We start from the raw sequence: 17194 nt of genomic DNA on the forward strand, positions 1-17194 counted from the left end.
CCTGGGGACAAGGGGGGGGTGGCCCTGTGGTGGGGCTCAGATGGAGACGCTCTCCTGGACGCAGGCGGGGTCCAGGTAGGGGTACGGCAGCGCCAGCCCCGCGTTGCGCCGGCGGATGCGGTGGGAGATGGCGGCCAAGCGGCGCCGGAAGGTGCCCAGGAGCTGCTGGGGGGCTGCCCCGGTGAGGAGCTCCTGGGGGCGGGAGCCCAGCGGGCGCTGGGGGCGAGGGGGGTCACGGGGGGCCCGGACACCTGGGTCACCAGGGGGGTCGCTGGGTGCCCACCCGGGTGTCTGGGTCACCAGGGGGGTCGCTGGGTGCCCACCCAGGGTGTCTGGGTCACCAGGGGGGTCGCTGGGTGCCCACCCGGGTGTCTGGGTCCCTTTGGGGGTCACTGGGTCCCTTTGGGGGTCGCTGGGTGCCCACCCAGGTGTCTGGGTCCCTTTGGGGGGTCGCTGGGTCCCTTTGGGGGTCGCTGGGTGCCCACCCAGGTGTCTGGGTCCCTTTGGGGGTCGCTGGGTGCCCACCCGGGTGTCTGGGTCACCAGGGGGGTCGCTGGGTGCCCACCCGGGTGTCTGGGTCCCTTTGGGGGTCACTGGGTCCCTTTGGGGGTCGCTGGGTGCCCACCCAGGTGTCTGGGTCCCTTTGGGGGTCGCTGGGTCCCTTTGGGGGTCGCTGGGTGCCCACCCAGGTGTCTGGGTCCCTTTGGGGGTCGCTGGGTGCCCACCCGGGTGTCTGGGTCACCAGGGGGGGTCACTGTGTGCCCACCCGGGTGTCTGGGTCCCTTTGGGGGTCGCTGGGTCCCTTTGGGGGTCGCTGGGTGCCCACCCAGGTGTCTGGGTCCCTTTGGGGGTCGCTGGGTGCCCACCCGGGTGTCTGGGTCCCTTTGGGGGTCACTGGGTCCCTTTGGGGGTCGCTGGGTGCCCACCCAGGTGTCTGGGTCCCTTTGGGGGTCGCTGGGTCCCTTTGGGGGTCGCTGGGTGCCCACCCAGGTGTCTGGGTCCCTTTGGGGGTCGCTGGGTGCCCACCCGGGTGTCTGGGTCACCAGGGGGGTCACTGTGTGCCCACCCGGGTGTCTGGGTCCCTTTGGGGGTCGCTGGGTCCCTTTGGGGGTCGCTGGGTGCCCACCCGGGTGTCTGGGTCCCTTTGGGGGTCGCTGGGTGCCCACCCGGGTGTCTGGGTCACGAGGGGGGTCGCTGGGTCCCTTTGGGGGTCGCTGGGTGCCCACCCGGGTGTCTGGGTCCCGTTGGGGGTCGCTGGGTGCCCACCCGGGTGTCTGGGTCCCTTTGGGGGTCGCTGGGTGCCCACCCGGGTGTCTGGGTCACCAGGGGGGTCGCTGGGTGCCCACCCAGGTGTCTGGGTCACCAGGGGGGGTCGCTGGGTGCCCACCCAGGTGTCTGGGTCCCTTTGGGGTCGCTGGGTGCCCACCCGGGTGTCTGGGTCACCAGGGGGGTCGCTGGGTGCCCACCCGGGTGTCTGGGTCCCTTTGGGGGTCGCTGGGTCCCTTTGGGGGTCACTGGGTGCCCACCCGGGTGTCTGGGTCCCTTTGGGGGTCGCTGGGTGCCCACCCGGGTGTCTGGGTCACCAGGGGGGTCGCTGGGTGCCCACCCGGGTGTCTGGGTCCCTTTGGGGGTCGCTGGGTCCCTTTGGGGGTCGCTGGGTGCCCACCCGGGTGTCTGGGTCCCTTGGGGGGTCGCTGGGTCCCTTTGGGGGTCGCTGGGTGCCCACCCGGGTGTCTGGGTCCCTTTGGGGGTCGCTGGGTCCCTTTGGGGGTCGCTGGGTGCCCACCCAGGTGTCTGGGTCCCTTTGGGGGTCGCTGGGTGCCCACCCGGGTGTCTGGGTCACCAGGGGGGTCACTGTGTGCCCACCCGGGTGTCCTGGGTCCCTTTGGGGGTCGCTGGGTCCCTTTGGGGGTCGCTGGGTGCCCACCCAGGTGTCTGGGTCCCTTTGGGGGTCGCTGGGTGCCCACCCGGGTGTCTGGGTCACCAGGGGGGTCACTGTGTGCCCACCCGGGTGTCTGGGTCCCTTTGGGGGTCGCTGGGTGCCCACCCGGGTGTCTGGGTCACGAGGGGGGTCGCTGGGTCCCTTTGGGGGTCGCTGGGTGCCCACCCGGGTGTCTGGGTCCCTTTGGGGGTCGCTGGGTGCCCACCCGGGTGTCTGGGTCCCTTTGGGGGTCGCTGGGTGCCCACCCGGGTGTCTGGGTCACCAGGGGGGTCGCTGGGTGCCCACCCAGGTGTCTGGGTCACCAGGGGGGTCGCTGGGTGCCCACCCAGGTGTCTGGGTCCCTTTGGGGTCGCTGGGTGCCCACCCGGGTGTCTGGGTCACCAGGGGGGTCGCTGGGTGCCCACCCGGGTGTCTGGGTCCCTTTGGGGGTCGCTGGGTCCCTTTGGGGGTCACTGGGTGCCCACCCGGGTGTCTGGGTCCCTTTGGGGGTCGCTGGGTCCCTTTGGGGGTCGCTGGGTGCCCACCCGGGTGTCTGGGTCCCTTTGGGGGTCGCTGGGTCCCTTTGGGGGTCGCTGGGTGCCCACCCCGCTGCCCGCGTGCCCTCTCACCTGCTCCCCGCCCTCGTAGCTGACGACGCTGAGCAGGGCCAGGAGGGCGCCGGTGGCACTGGGGGACGGGAGGGTCCCCAGCAGCAGCTCGGCGGTGGCCTCCTCCTTCGTCCTCGGTGGTGGCCGCCGCAGTGTCCCCGGCGTGTTGGGCATCCAGGCAGCGTAGTCATACTGGGGGGGGGGGGGGGGGCAGGGCGAGGGCTTGGGCACCCGGGACCCCCGACCTCTGCTGGGGTCACCCGAGTCCTACCAGGGTCGCCTGGGCGATTGTAACATCCCCAAGTCCCCAGGTGCCACCAAGGTGGCTCCACGGCCACCTCCGAGCCCCACGTGGGCGCTTGGGTCTCCGCACCCCCCAAGTTCCCCCACACCCCTGTGTCCCACCATGTCCCCATGCCCCCCCCCCCCACCCCACCCCCCAGGTGCCACCTGGCCGCTGTTGACGGCAGCGTGCCGCGCGGAGCAGCAGAAGATGATCATGGTGACGAACTTCACCAGCTCGGCGCAGGTGCGGAGCCTCGAGGGGAAGCCTGGGTGGGGGGTGGCAGGAGGTCAGCGACCACCCCACCCGCCATGGGCAGCCCCCACACGTGGTCCCCCACCAACCTGCCACAGGCGCGGCGTGACACTGGCCACCACGTGCCCAGCTCGTGGCAGGACCGTGGCCACGACCATGGCAGGTGACCAGTCTGGCTGTGACCGTGGCCGTGACTGTAACCACGGCCGTGGGGTGGCCAGGACAGCAACCAGCACCATGATGTGACCACGACCATCGCCATAACAGTCACCGTCACCACAGTCATTACCATGGTGCGACCACGACGATGGCCACGATGGTCACCACCATGGACAGTTGTGACCGCGACCACGGCCATGGCCATGACTGTCACCGTGACCATCCTCGGGCCCCCTACCCGTCTTCTCGTTGCTCAGGGCGGCGTAGGTGAAGATCTCGCCCACCCAGTCCTGGAGCTCGTAGTCCTCGGCCACGTCACTGTCCTCGGGGTAGTAGAGTGCCACGATCCCCTGCACTAAGCTGGGCCACCACAGGGACATCAGTGATAGGAGGACAGGGCCGTGTCCCCTGCCCCAGCACCACCCCAGCAGCTCCCAGCCCTGTCCCCGTGTCCCCAGCCCTGTTGCTGCCATCACTGATGTCCCCATCCCCATGTCCCCATCCCTGTTGCTGCCATCACTGATGTCCCCATCCCCATGTCCCCATGCCTGTTGCTGCCATCACTGATGTCCCCATCCCCATGCCCCCATCCCTGTTGCTGCCATCACTGATGTCCCCATCCCCATGTCCCCATCCCTGTTGCTGCCATCACTGATGTCCCCATCCCCATGTCCCCATTCCCATCGCCACTATCCCCATGTCCCCATCCCTGTGTTCCCATCCCCATTGTCCCATCTCCATCATCCCCACCCACGTCCCCATCCCCATTGTCCTCAACCCTACGTCCCCATCCCGTTGTCCCTTCCCCATGTCCCCAACCATGTCCTCCCCACCTCCGTGCCCCATCCTCATGTCCCCACCCCACCTCTTGATGGCCCCCCAGATCTCCAGGGCGTCGTCGCGGTAGTAGTAGTTGGGGATGTCGGTGACCCCGCGGTTCTCCAAGTCATCAGGGACACACAGCTCCGTGTAGGTCAGCGCCGCCGTCCCCCGGGCCACCAGCTCCAGCGTCCCCTCCCGCCCCAAGGCGGTGGCCTGGGGACACCACCCCCTCTCAGCGTTCTCCCCCAAGACCCCCAGTTCCACCTGTCCCTGGGGGGATCCAGGCATCTGGGTGCCACCAGAGTGGGGTGCAGGTGCCTGGGTGCCACCAGGGGGACAGAGGGGTCCGGGTGCCACCCGGCGGGGGGACACTCAGGGGTCTGACTGACCTGGTCGATGATCCCCCCGGGGTTAAGCAGCGTCTCCCGGGCCAAGATGTTGATGTGGAAGGTGTAGCAGCAGTGGGGCAGCAGGAGCTGAGGGGACATGGGACATGGGGACACTGGGGACATGAGGCATGGGGACACTGGGGACATGGGGACATTCGGGGCATGGGGACATGCAGCATGTTGGTGATGGAGACACGGGACACATAAGGACATGGGACATGGGAGTGATGGCAACATGGGGACATATGACGTAGGTGAAAAAGATACAGAAGACATGGGGACACTGGGGACATGTGGACATCAGGGACATGGGGACATGCAGCATGTTGGTGATGGACACATGGGACATGGGAGTGATGGCAACATGGGGACATATGATGTAGGTGAAGAAGATATAGAAGACATGGGGACACTGGGGACATGGGGACGTGGGGGATATGGGGACGTGGGGGACACTGGGGACATGGGGACATTGGGGACATAAGGACAGGGGACATGTGGACATCAGGGACATGGGGACATCCAGCATGTTGGTGATGGGGACGTGGGACACATAGGGACATAGGGGTGAGGGCAACATGGGGTCATCTGACATAAGTGACAGAGACATGGGGACATGGGGACACGGGGGATATGGGGACCAGGGGGACTCCAGGGACATGGGGACATGGAGATGTGGGGGGGTGCCCAGGTGTCCGGAGAGGTCCCAATGTCTGGAGGGACACAGGGTTTTGGGGTGGGGGTGGGGGGGGTGTCCCAGGTGCCGGGGGGGGTGTCCAGGGGTTTTGGGGGGGGGGGTACCTGGTAGAGGGGGTGGCAGGTGGGCAGGCGGTGGGTGGCCAGGGCGAAGACCTCCCCGAGGAAGTGGCTGTGCAGCAGGTGGGTGACCATCTCGTGCAGGGCAAAGTGGGCGCCCCTCACCCACAGCTTGGCCAGCGCCCACCCCCACGGCCCGTCCCCCGGCAGGAAGATGGGGGCCTGGGGACCGGGCTGCTGCGACAGCTGGGGGACAGAGGGGGTCAGCGGGGGGGGGGACGACACGGGGGGAGGGGGAAGGGGCGAAGAGACAGGGGGATGTGGGCACACCATGGGGACCAAGGGGACACATGGGGACCAGGGGGACATGGGGACACATGGGGGGACACCATGGGGACCAGGGGACACCACAGAGACATGGGGACATGGGGACACATGGGAACACCACAGAGACATGGGGACACATGGGGACCAGGGGACACCATGGGGACCAGGGGACACTATGGGGACATGGGGGACATGGGGACACCATGGGGACCAGGGGGACATGGGGACACCACAGAGATGTGGGGACACCATGGGGACCAGGGGACACTATAGGGACATGGGGGACATGGGGACACCATGGGGACATATGGGGACACCACAGAGACATGGGGACACATGGGGACACCATGGGGACCAGGGGACACATGGGGACCAGGGGGACATGGGGACACATGGGGACACCACAGAGACATGGGGACACATGGGGACACCATGGGGACCAGGGGACACCATGGGGATATGAGGACACCATGGGGACATGGGGACACATGGGGACATGGGGGACATGGGGACACATGGGGACATGGGGGGACATGGGGACACCACAGAGACATGGGGACACAATGGGGACCAGGGGGACATGGAGACACCACAGAGACATGGGGACACATGGGGACACCATGGGGACCAGGGGACACATGGGGACCAGGGGACACCATGGGGACATGGGGGACATGGGGACACATGGGGACATGGGGGACATGGGGACACCACAGAGACATGGGGACACAATGGGGACCAGGGGGACATGGAGACACCACAGAGACATGGGGACACATGGGGACACCATGGGGACCAGGGGACACATGGGGACCAGGGGGACATGGGAACACATGGGGACACCATGGGGACACCATGGGGACCAGGGGACACCATGGGGACCAGGGGACACCATGGGGACATGGGGGACATGGGGACACATGGGGACATGGGGGACATGGGGACACATGGGGACACCACAGAGACATGGGGACGCCATGGGGACATGGGAACATGGGGATGTGGGGGGACATGTGGACACCGTGGAGACACGGGACATGGGGATGTGGGGACACCACGGGGACACCACGGGGACCAGCGCGAGTGACATGGGGACGTAGGGACGCGGGGGGAGGCGGGGGGCGGGGCTACCTGGATGGCGATGGGCAGGAGCTGCCCGCGGGGGCTGAGCCAGAGCAGGCAGAGGGGGGCGGCCAGGAACTGGGGCTCCCCCGCGATGCGCCCCGTGGGGACCCCCTCCAGCAGCGCGTAGTCAGCCAGGAACACGCGGCCCCCCTGCGCATCGGGGCATCGTGTGCCCCCCCGAAACGCGGCTGGGACCCCCCACCCCATCCCAGACACCTGCGTCCCATATACACCGGGGTCCCCATCACCCCCGGGACCCCCACCCTGCCCCGGACACCTGGGTCCCCCAGCATCAGCGCACGTCATGCCCCGCCCCCCCCCCCAAAAAAAAAAACCCCAAAACCCAACCCTGGGTTCTCCTCCCACCCTGGGGTCCCCCCCCCCACCCTGGATGCCCGGCACCCCCCAAATACTGGGGTCCCTGAGACCCCCACCCACCCTGGGCACGTGGGACCCCAGACCCCGGGGGGGCCTCACCTCCATCTCGCGCTGGAGGGTGGTGGCGGGGCCGAGGCTGGGTGCCACCATGGGGGGGGTGACGGGGAAGTTGGGGGGCAGGCGGGCGCAGCGGCGCAGCAGCACGGGGTTCACCCCGCTCAGGTACTGCGCCCCGAAGAAGGCGTCGTCCTGCCAGTGCTGCAGCACGTACTCTGCGGGGGGGGGGTCAGGCACCTGGGACCCCCCTCAGACCCCCCCTCAGGCACCTGGGACCCCCCGCAAGACCCCTGGGACACGCCCTCAGGCCCCCGGGACCCCCCCTCAGACCCCCGGGACTCCCCTAGACCCCCGGGAACCCCCCCCAGACCCCCGGCACCCCCCCTCAGGCACCCGGGACCCCCCCCAGACCCTTGGGACACCCCCTCAGATGCCCCGGACCCACCCTCAGATCCCTGGGACCCCCCCCAGATGCCCAGGACCCCCCCCTCAGGCACCTGGGACCCCCCTCAGACCCCTGGGACACCCCCTCAGGCCCCCAGGCCCCCCGCTCAGACCCCCGGGACCCCCCCCCAGACTCCCGAGACCCCCCCTCAGGCACCTGGGACCCCCCTCAGGCCCCCAGGACCCCCCCTCAGACCTCCGGGACCCCCCCTCAGACCCCTGGGACCCCCCTCAGGCACCTGGGACCCCCCTCAGACCCCCCCTCAGGCACCTGAGACCCCCCAAACCCCTGGGACCCCCCAACACTTGGGTGCACCCAGACATCGGGACACCCCCCCCCCCCAGTGCCTGGGGCCCCCTGGACATTGGGGGACACCCGCCCCCAGGCACCTGTTTCCCCCCGGTGTGGGGGAGGGGCACCCACCACTGATGGGGGTCCCGGGCCCCCCCAGCGCCTCCTGAATGTCCTCAAAGCTGCGCCAGGAGTCGCCACAGCGAAGTCCCCGCAGGCGCACCCGGACCTGGCTGGGGGACAGGGGACAGGGGGACATGGGGCAGGGGGCGGGGGGACATGGGACAGGGGTAGGGGGGGCATGGGGACATGGGACATGAGACAAGGGACAGGGGGCAGGGGGACAGGGAACGGGGGTGGGGGGCACAGGGACATGGGGACACTGTTGGGACACGATGGGGACACGGAGGACATGGAGACACTGGGGATGAAGGACGTGGGGACATTGTGGGGACAAAGCACAAGCATATGTGGGGACATAGGGACATGGGGCATAGGGACACTGCGGGGACATGGAGGACATGGGGACACCGTGGGGACACCGTGGGGACACCATGGGGACATGGGGACACCATGGGGACACCGTGGGGACACCGTGGGGACACCACACAGGGACAGGGCGGGGCGGTGGTCGGGACACTTGGGGACCCTTGGGGACACGGAGGGGACACTGACGCAGCGGCGGCGCGGGCGGCAATGCTGGCACGGTGTCCCAGGGGAAAGGCCAGGCTGGGGGACAGCGGCGGTGGTGCTGGTGACACTGGTGATGCTGGTGACGCTGGCGACACGGGTGACGAGGCCAATGGGGGGGGGCGGGGGGGGGTGGCCAGGGGCACAGGGTGGGAGGCAGCGCCCGCAGGTGCCAGGGCCACCCCGGGGCGTAGGGCACCAACCTGGTGGGAGGAGATGGGTCCTGCTTCCAGGGCTCCCAGTAACATCCCAGTCACCCCCAGTGCCCTCCCAGTCCTCCCAGTCCCCTCCCGTGCCCCCCTCCCAATGCTCCCAGTGCTCCCCAGCAGCCCTCAGCTCCCTCCCACTGCTCTCCAAGGGCTCCCAGTGTCCCCCAATTCCCTCCCAGTGCCTTCCCAGGGCTCCCAGTGTCCCCCACTTCCCTCCCAGTGCCCCCCAGTTCACTCTCAGTGCCCTCACAGCCCTCCCTGCTCCCTCCCCAGTGCTCCCAGTCCATACTGGAAGGCCTCCTGACGCTCCTTCCGCTCCTCCTGGCGCTGCTGCAGCAGTTGCGGCTCCCAGGTGGCCCCATTCGGTGTCCGGGCTGGGGGACACGGGGACACATCACACAGGTGTCCCCAGTGTCTCCAGTTGCCTCCCAGTGCTCGCATTCCCCATGGCACGGCAGGTGGTGGGAGTCACAGGTGTCCCCGTGTGTCCCCAGGTGTCCTCACGCTCCTGTGTCCCCATGGTGTCCTCTTGGTGTCCCCTTGGTGTCCCCATGTCCTCACGCCCCCTTGATGTCCTCACGGTGTCCTCCTGGTGTCCCCATGTCCCCCCCATGTCCATATGACACCGTGTGTCCCCATGGTGTCCTCTTGTCCCCACGTCTCCATCCCCCCACATCCCCCATGTGCCCCCGTGTCCCCCCGTGTCCCCCCGTGTCCCCGCACCGGTGCCCTCCCGCAGCTCCAGGAGGCCGCTCTCCAGCCAGCGGTAGCAGGGGAAGGTGGCCCTGGGGGTGTCCCCGGTGTCCCCCTTGTCGTCGTTGTCCCCCAGGGGCCCGGTGACGGTGACGCAGGCGCAGAACCAGCGGTCGGGGACAAGGGACACCAGCGGCTCCTTCCACAGCTGCAGCAGCAGGAGGGTCCCCAGGGGCCGCGCCGACGTCACCTCCACGGCCACTGTCTGCGGTGGCACCACCTGTCACCCCCTGGCACCCCTCGTGTCACCCCCCATCCCCCCCTCATGCCTCCCAGTCCTCCCAGTCCTCCACAATCTCTTCCCAGTTCTTTCCCAGTCCCTCTCCCAGGTCCTCCCAGGTCCCCACCAGTCCCCTCCCAGTGCCCCCCAGTTTCTGTCAGCATCCCTCGGTCCCCCCCCAGTCCCTCCCAGCCTCTCCCAGTCCCCCAACCCCCCTCCCAGTTCCCCCTAGTCCTTCCCAGTCCCCCTCTAGTTCCTTCCCCCCTCCCAGTGCCCCTCCAACCCCTTCCCAGTCCCTCCCAGTGCCCCGCAGTGCTTCCAGTCCCTTCCCAGTCCCTCCCAGTGCCCCGCAGTGCTTCCAGTCCCTTCCCAGTCCCTTCCAGTGCCCCGCAGTGCCTCCAGTCCCTTCCCGTTCCCCCCCAGTCCCTTCCCAGTCCCCCCCCAGTCCACTCACGGTGCCGGGGCGCAGGTGGTGGAGGGGCCAGTCAAGGTGGCAGGGGGGGCTCTGTCCCCTCGTCCCCACCAGGCTTAGGGACACAGACGCCAGCGTCCCCCCACCCCACTGGGACCCCGTCGTCACCCTCACGTGGTACCGCACCCCCCCGCCGGCCACCGGGGGGTCCCCTGGGGGGGGACAGGGTCCCCTCGGGGACATCTGGGGACACTGGGGGCCCCTTGGGGGCAGACAGCGCCACCGGGGATTCCAGGGTCCTCGGGGTCCTCGGGGTGCTCCTCTGGGGGTCCCTCCGGGGTCCTGGGGGTCCCTCCGGGGTCCTTGGGGTGCCCGGGGGTCCCTCCGGGGTCCTGGGGGTGCCCTGGGGTCCCTCCGGGGTCCTGGGGGTCCCTCCGGGGTCCCTCCGGGGTCCTGGGGGTGCTCCCTGGTCCCTGGGGGTCCCTGCTGGGCGCCCCCCGTGGCACTGCCGGCTCCCCTGGGGCACTCCTGGGTCCCTGCACCACCCCCACAGCCCCAGTCCCACCCCAGTTCCTCCCAGTTCACCCCCCCAGTTCCTCCCATTCCCCGGCCTCAACCGGTCAGAGCACTCCCGCACCCCACAGGGACCCCTGGGTCCACCCAGTTACACCACTGGGCCCAGTAAGACCAGTTCTACCCCTGCTTGCATCAGCAGCCCTCGGACCAGTTACACCCCAGCCGCATCCCAGTTCCAGCCCAGTCGCACAACTGGGGCTGGGAGCCATCCCGGTTCCAACCTGGCTGACTCCAGTTGCACCCCAGTTCCATCCCAGTTGCACAACTGGGGCTGGTCCCCAACCCAGAGGCATCCCAGCTGACTCCAGTTACACCCCAGTTCCATCCCAGTTGCACAACTGGGGGTGGGCACCACACCAGTGGCATCCCAACTGACTCCAGTTGCACCCCAGTTTCATCCCAGTTGCACAACTGGGGCTGGGCGCCACCCCAGTGGCATTCCAGTTGCACCCCAGTTCCATCCCAGTTGCACAACTGGGGGTGGGCTGCACCCCAGTTCACCCCAGTGCCATCCCACTTGCACCACTGGGACTGGGCCGCACGCCAGTTCACCCCAGTGCCATCCCAGCTGACTACTGGGGCTGGGCAGTTACATCCCAGTTACACCCCAGTTTGCACCCCTAAGCCTTGGCCCAGCACCACTCTACCCACCTGATCCAGTACTGGGGACCCAGTATGACCAGTTACACCCCGGTTTAGACCCCACCGACCAGTTTGGACCACTGGGCTTGGCCCCCAGCCCAGTTCCATCCCAGTTTGGGCCAGTAAAGCCCCCAATCCAGAGCACTGGGTTTGCCCCTTGCCTCAGGGACCCCCCAGTTCTCACCACCGGGCCCAGCGCCATCCCAGTTACACCCCAGTTATCCCCCAGTTCAGACCACTGGCTTCAGCCGCCCGCCCACTTCCATCCCAGTTTGGAGCACTGGGCTCAGCCCCCATCCCAGCTCTGCCCCAGTATAGACCACTGGGCTCGCCCCCCCCATTCCAGTTCCATACAGTTTGGACCATTAAAGCCCCCAGCAGCCACCCACCCATTTCCATCCCAGTTTGGAGCACTGGGCTGGGTCCCCATCCCAGCTCCGCCCCAGTATACACCACTGGGCTCAGCCCCCCCATTCCAGTTCCACACAGTTTGGACCATTAAAGCCCCCAGCCTGGAGCACTGGGCTTGGCTCCCACCCCAGTTACCTCCCAGTTCCCACCAGTGGGCCCAGCCCCATCCCAGTGACACCCCAGTTACACCCGAGTTTACACCACTGGCCTCAGCCCTCATCCCAGTTCTACCCCAGCTGGAGCACTGGGTTTGGACCCCATCCCCAGTTCCCTCCCAGTTCCCTCCAGTGTGCCCAGCCCCATCCCACTTACACCCGTTTGGACCAGTAAAGCTCCCAGTCTGCAACACTGGGCTTGGCCCTCGTCCCAGTTCCACCCCAGTTCCCTTGCTGGGCCCAGCCCAGCTCCACCCAGTATGACCAGTACACGCAGTCGCACCCATCCCACACACACCACGTGGTGGCAGCGCCTTTATTGACACCACTAACAGCTGCCAGTACAAACCAGTTTGCCACTGGGGACATATCAGTCCCTACCCGTCCCCTGGGAAGGGCGGGTGGGGGTGGGGCAGGTGTCTGGGTGACCCCAACCCCCCCCTCGCCCAACCACGAACGCCCACAGTGACACCCCCCACCCCCCCCCCAGGCATCTGGGACCCCCCCAGCACCCCAATGCTCCCCCAAGCGAGCCCTCCGGCACCCCAACACCCCCCATATACCGCTACTGGGGTGCCCCTCCCCCACCCCACCATCCCCCCAGCCCCCCAAATTCCCCCCCAGCCCCCCAATTCCCCCCGCCCCCCCCAGCCACCCAGCCCCCCCAGGTCAGCAGGGTTTCCCCAGGTGGGGGGTGCCCCTGGCTGGGGGGAGGGGCTGGGGGGTCCCCCTCGGTGCCCCCTCAGATGGCGACGCTGTTCTCCACGGCGGGGGGGTCCAGGTAGGGGTACGGCAGCGCCAGCCCCGCGTTGCGGCGGCGGATGCGGCGGGAGATGGCGGCCAAGCGGCGCTGGAAGGCCCGGATCAGCCGCCGGGGGGGGGGCCTCGGTGAAGTGCTGCTCGGGGTAACAGCCCAGCGGGCGCTGGGGGGGGGGTCAGCGGGGGCAGGGGGCACCCAAAGCCCTGGGGTCACTGGGGTCACTGGGGGTCATTGGGGTCAGGGGGTACCCAAAGCCCTGGGGTCACTGGGGTCACTGGGGGTCATTGGGGTCGGGGGGGTACCCAAAGCCCTAGGGACACTGGGGGTCATTGGGGGGTCTTTGGGGTCGGGGGGGGCACCCAAAGCCCTGGGGTCACTGGGGTCACTGGGGGTCACTGGGGTTGGGAGGGGGGTACCCAAAGCCCTGGGGTCACTGGGGTCACTGGGGGTCATTGGGGTCGGGGGGGGCACCCAAAGCCCTGGGGTCACTGGGGTCACTGGGGTCACTGGGGGTCATTGGGGTCGGGGGGGCACCCAAAGCCCTGGGGTCACTGGGGGTCACTGGGGTTGGGGGGGCACCCAAAGCCCTGGGGTCACTGGGGGTCACTGGGGACCCACCCAAAGGTCAGGGCCCTCCATGAGTCACGGGCGCGGGGCCCCCCCGGGGGGCACTGGGGGTGGGGGTGGGGGGGGTCTCACCATGTCGAGGGGCTCGTTGCGCAGCACCCAGAGCACGGCCAGGATGTGTGCCGTGGTGCTCATGGCCGGCAGCGCCGCCAGGAACTGCGGCTCCGTCAGCGGCGCTTTGGTGCTGGGCGGCGGCTCCCGCATGGCGGCCGGCAGGTTGGGCATGAAGGCGCCCAGCTCGAACTGCGCCGCAGCGCCGCGCTCAGCACCCGGCCCTGCTCAGCACCCCCTGCCCCGCACCCACCGCCCACCCAGCACCCGGCCCTGCTCAGCACCCCCTGCCCCGCACCCACCGCCCACCCAGCACCCACCCGTGCTCAGCACCCACCCCACAGCGCCCGTACTCAGCACCCACCTGCCCAGCACCCACCGCCCACCCAGCACCCACCCGTGCCCAGCACCCACCTGCCCAGCACCCACCTGCCCAGCACCCACCTGCCCAGCACCCACCTGCCCAGCACCGCCCCGTGCCCACCCAGCACCCACCCGTGCCCAGCACCCACCGCCCTGCATCACCCATTGCCCACCCAGCACCCACCTGTGCCCACCCAGCACCCACCCGTGCCCAACACCCACCCCACAGTGCCCGTGCTCAGCACCCACTTGCCCAGCACCCACCGCCCCGCACCACCCAGTGCCCACCCAGCACCCACCCGTGCCCAGCACCCACCCCACAGTGCCCGTGCTCAGCACCCACCTGCCCAGCACCCACCGCCACACATCACCCACCCGTGCCCAGCACCTGCCCCACAGCACCCACCTGCCCAGAGCCCACCACCCCGCATCACCCAGTGCCCACCCAGCACCCACCTGTGCCCACCCAGCACCCACCCGTGCCCAGCACCCACCTGCCCAGCACCCACCAGCCCGCACCACCCAGTGCCCACCCGTGCCCACCCAGCACCCACCCATGCTCAGCACCCACCCCACAGCACCCGTGCTCAGCACCCACCTGCCCAGCACCCACCGCACCACCCAGTGCCCCCCCAGCACCCACCCGTGCCCAACACCCGCCCCACAGAGCCCGTGCTCAGCACCCACCTGCCCAGCACCCACCACCTACCCAGCACCCACCTGTGCCCAGCACCTGCCCCACAGCACCCACCTGCCCAGCGCCCACCGCCCCACATCACCCAGTGCCCACCCAGCACCCACCTGCCCAGCACCCACCTGCCCAGCACGCACCGCCCCGTGCCCACCCAGCACCCGCCCGTGCCCAACACCCACCCCACAGCGCCCGTGCTCAGCACCCACTTGCCCAGCACCCACCGCCCCACAGCACCCACCCGCCCAGCACCCACCGCCCTGCACCACCCAGTACCCACCCAGCACCCACCCCACAGCGCCCGTGCTCAGCACCCACCTGCCCAGCACCCACCGCCCCGCATCACCCAGTGCGCACCCAGCACCCACCCGTGCCCAGCACCCGCCCCACAGCACCCGCCCGTGCCCCTCCCCCACCTGGCCGCTGTTGGTGGCCGCGTGGTGCGCGGAGCAGCTGTAGATGATCATGGTGACGAAGGTGACGAGGGCGCGGATGGAGCCCAGGCTGGAGGGCACCCCTGGGGGGAGGGGCACAGGGGGTCACGGGGGGGGTCACATGAGGTCATAGGGGGTGTCAGGGCCTCTCCGTGGGTCAGACAAGGTCACGAGGGTCACAGGGGGGTCACTGTGGCATCAGGACCACCCCAGGGGTCACACAAGGTCACAGGGGGGGGTCACAGGGGGGGTCAAAGGGGGGTCACAGGGGGGTCAAACAAGGTCACAGGGGGGTCACACAAGGTCACAGGGGAGGTCACAGGGGGGTCACCATGGCATCAGGACCACCCCAGGGGTCACACAAGGTCACGGGGGGTCACAGGGGGATCACAGGGGGGGTCACCATGGCATCAGGACCACCCCAGGGGTCACATAAGGTCACAGGGGGGTCACAGGGGGGTCACCATGGCATCAGTACCACCTCAGGGGTCACACAAGGTCACAGGGGGGGTCACAGGGATGTCACAGGGGGGTCACCATGGCATCAGGACCACGCCAGGGGTCACACAAGGTCACGGGGGGGGGTCACGGGGGGGGTCACAGGGGGGTCACCATGGCATCAGGACCACCCCAGGGGTCACACAAGGTCACAGGGGGGTCACCATGGCATCAGGACCACCCCAGGGGTCACACAAGGTCACAGGGGGGGGTCACAGGGGGGTCAAACTAGGTCACAGGGGGGTCACAGGGGGGTCACAGGGAAGGTCACAGGGGGGTCACCATGGCATCAGGACCACGCCAGGGGTCACACAAGGTCACGGGGGGTCACAGGGGGGTCACCATGGCATCAGGACCACCCCAGGGGTCACATAAGGTCACAGAGGGGTCACAGGGGGGTCACCATGGCATCAGGACCACCTCAGGGGTCACACAAGGTCACGGGGGGTCACAGGAGGGTCACCATGGCATCAGGACCACCCCAGGGGTCACATAAGGTCACAGAGGGGTCACAGGGGGGTCACCATGGCATCAATACCACCCCAGGGGTCACACAAGGTCACAGAGGGGTCACAGGGGGGTCACCATGGCATCAGGACCACGCCAGGGGTCACACAAGGTCACAGGGGAGGTCACAGGGGGGTCACCATGGCATCAGTACCACCCCAGGGGTCACACAAGGTCACAGGGGGGTCACAGGGGGGGGTCACACCTGAGCTGCGGCGCCCCAGGAAGCCCCTGCGGAAGATCTCGCCCACCCAGGCCTGCAGCTCGTGGTCGGCGCGCACGGCTGCGTCGCAGGGGTAGTAGTGCTGCACGATGCCCTTCACGAAGCTGTGCGAGAGGGGGGAGGGGGTCGGCCCGGCTGCCCCTCCCCCACCTCCTGCCCCCATCCCTCCCCCCTGTCCCCTCCACTTCTTGCACCGGGGCGGGGGGGACACAGGACGGGACGGGACTGGGACGCTGGGGTCAGCTGGGGTCACGTGAGGGCACACAGGGACGGGGGAGGGGGCACGAGGGGGCACACGAGGAGGGAAGGGGGTCAGCTGAGGACACGGGAGGGGGCACGAGGGGGCACAAGGGAGGGCACGAGGGGGCACACGAGGAGGGAAGGGGGTCAGCTGAGGACACGGGAGGGGGCACAAGGACAAGGTTGCACGAGGGGGCACACGAGGGGGCACACGCGGGGGCACACGAGGGGGCACGCGGCAGCGCCCGAGCTCTGGCGCAGCCCCCCGAGAGGCACACGAGGACACGAGGGCGCACGAGGGGCCCGGGGCACGCGGCCCTCACACCTGCGGATGGCGGCCCAGATGCGCCGCGCGTCGTCGGCGAAGTGGTAGCAGCGGGTGCGGGTGACGCCGCGGCGCCGCAGGTCCCAGGGCAGCACCAGGGCGGCGTAGGGCAGCGCCCGCAGCCCCCGCGCCACCAGCTGCAGCAGCCCCCGGCGCCCCAGGGCCACCGCCTGCGCGAGCCCTCAGCGCCGGGACCCCAGACCCAGCCCGCCCGCACGGCCCCGGCCCACCCGACCCCTCCCAGTCCTACCAGCATGGCACCCAACCCCTCCCAGTCCCACCAGCATGGCACCCAACCCCACCAGCACGGCACCCAATCCCTCCCAGTCCCACCAGAACGGCACCTAACCCCTCCCAGTCCCACCAGAACGGCACCCAACCCCTCCCAGTCCCACCAGCATGGCACCTAGTCCCACCAGCATGGCACCTAGTCCCACCAGCCTGGCACCCAGTCCCACCAGCATGGCACCTGACCCCTCCCAGTCCCACCAGCACGGCACCCAGTCCCACCAGCACGGCACCCAACCCCACCCAGTCCCACCAGCATGGCACCCAACCCCACCAGCATGGCAGCCAATCCCTCCCAGTCCC

At 69.0% G+C, this 17194-nt stretch overlaps 1 protein-coding gene across 1 annotated transcript; it reads right to left on the minus strand.

Annotated features, from left to right (window-relative positions):
• Positions 1 to 16795, minus strand: LOC121097365 (polyunsaturated fatty acid lipoxygenase ALOX15B-like). Its single transcript, XM_040614277.1, has 18 exons — positions 16604 to 16795; positions 16021 to 16142; positions 14793 to 14893; positions 13344 to 13514; positions 12537 to 12807; positions 11328 to 11338; positions 9439 to 9673; positions 9005 to 9089; positions 7949 to 8049; positions 7123 to 7328; positions 6652 to 6795; positions 5239 to 5439; positions 4438 to 4524; positions 4092 to 4261; positions 3465 to 3586; positions 2980 to 3080; positions 2551 to 2721; positions 1 to 216 (listed from the first exon to the last, which is right to left on the minus strand). The coding sequence occupies exons 3-18, from the start codon at positions 14841 to 14843 to the stop codon at positions 37 to 39; spliced, it is 2307 nt and encodes a 768-aa protein (XP_040470211.1). The 5' UTR covers positions 14844 to 14893; positions 16021 to 16142; positions 16604 to 16795; the 3' UTR covers positions 1 to 36.
• Between the last annotated feature and the right edge of the window lie 399 nt (positions 16796 to 17194).

Source organism: Falco naumanni, chromosome 14, assembly GCF_017639655.2.
Source record: "Falco naumanni isolate bFalNau1 chromosome 14, bFalNau1.pat, whole genome shotgun sequence".
Taxonomy (NCBI): domain Eukaryota; kingdom Metazoa; phylum Chordata; class Aves; order Falconiformes; family Falconidae; genus Falco; species Falco naumanni.

Coding starts and splice junctions, on each gene's coding strand:
- LOC121097365 (XM_040614277.1), bottom strand. CDS start 14,843: ATGATCATCTACAGCTGCTCCGCGCACCACGCGGCCACCAACAGCGGC. Junction 9,090..9,438: donor GGAGCTGCGGGAGGGCACCG/GTGCGGGGACAC, acceptor CGTGTCCCCCAG/CCCGGACACCGAATGGGGCC. Junction 5,440..6,651: donor TCCTGCCCATCGCCATCCAG/GTAGCCCCGCCC, acceptor TCTGTCCCCCAG/CTGTCGCAGCAGCCCGGTCC.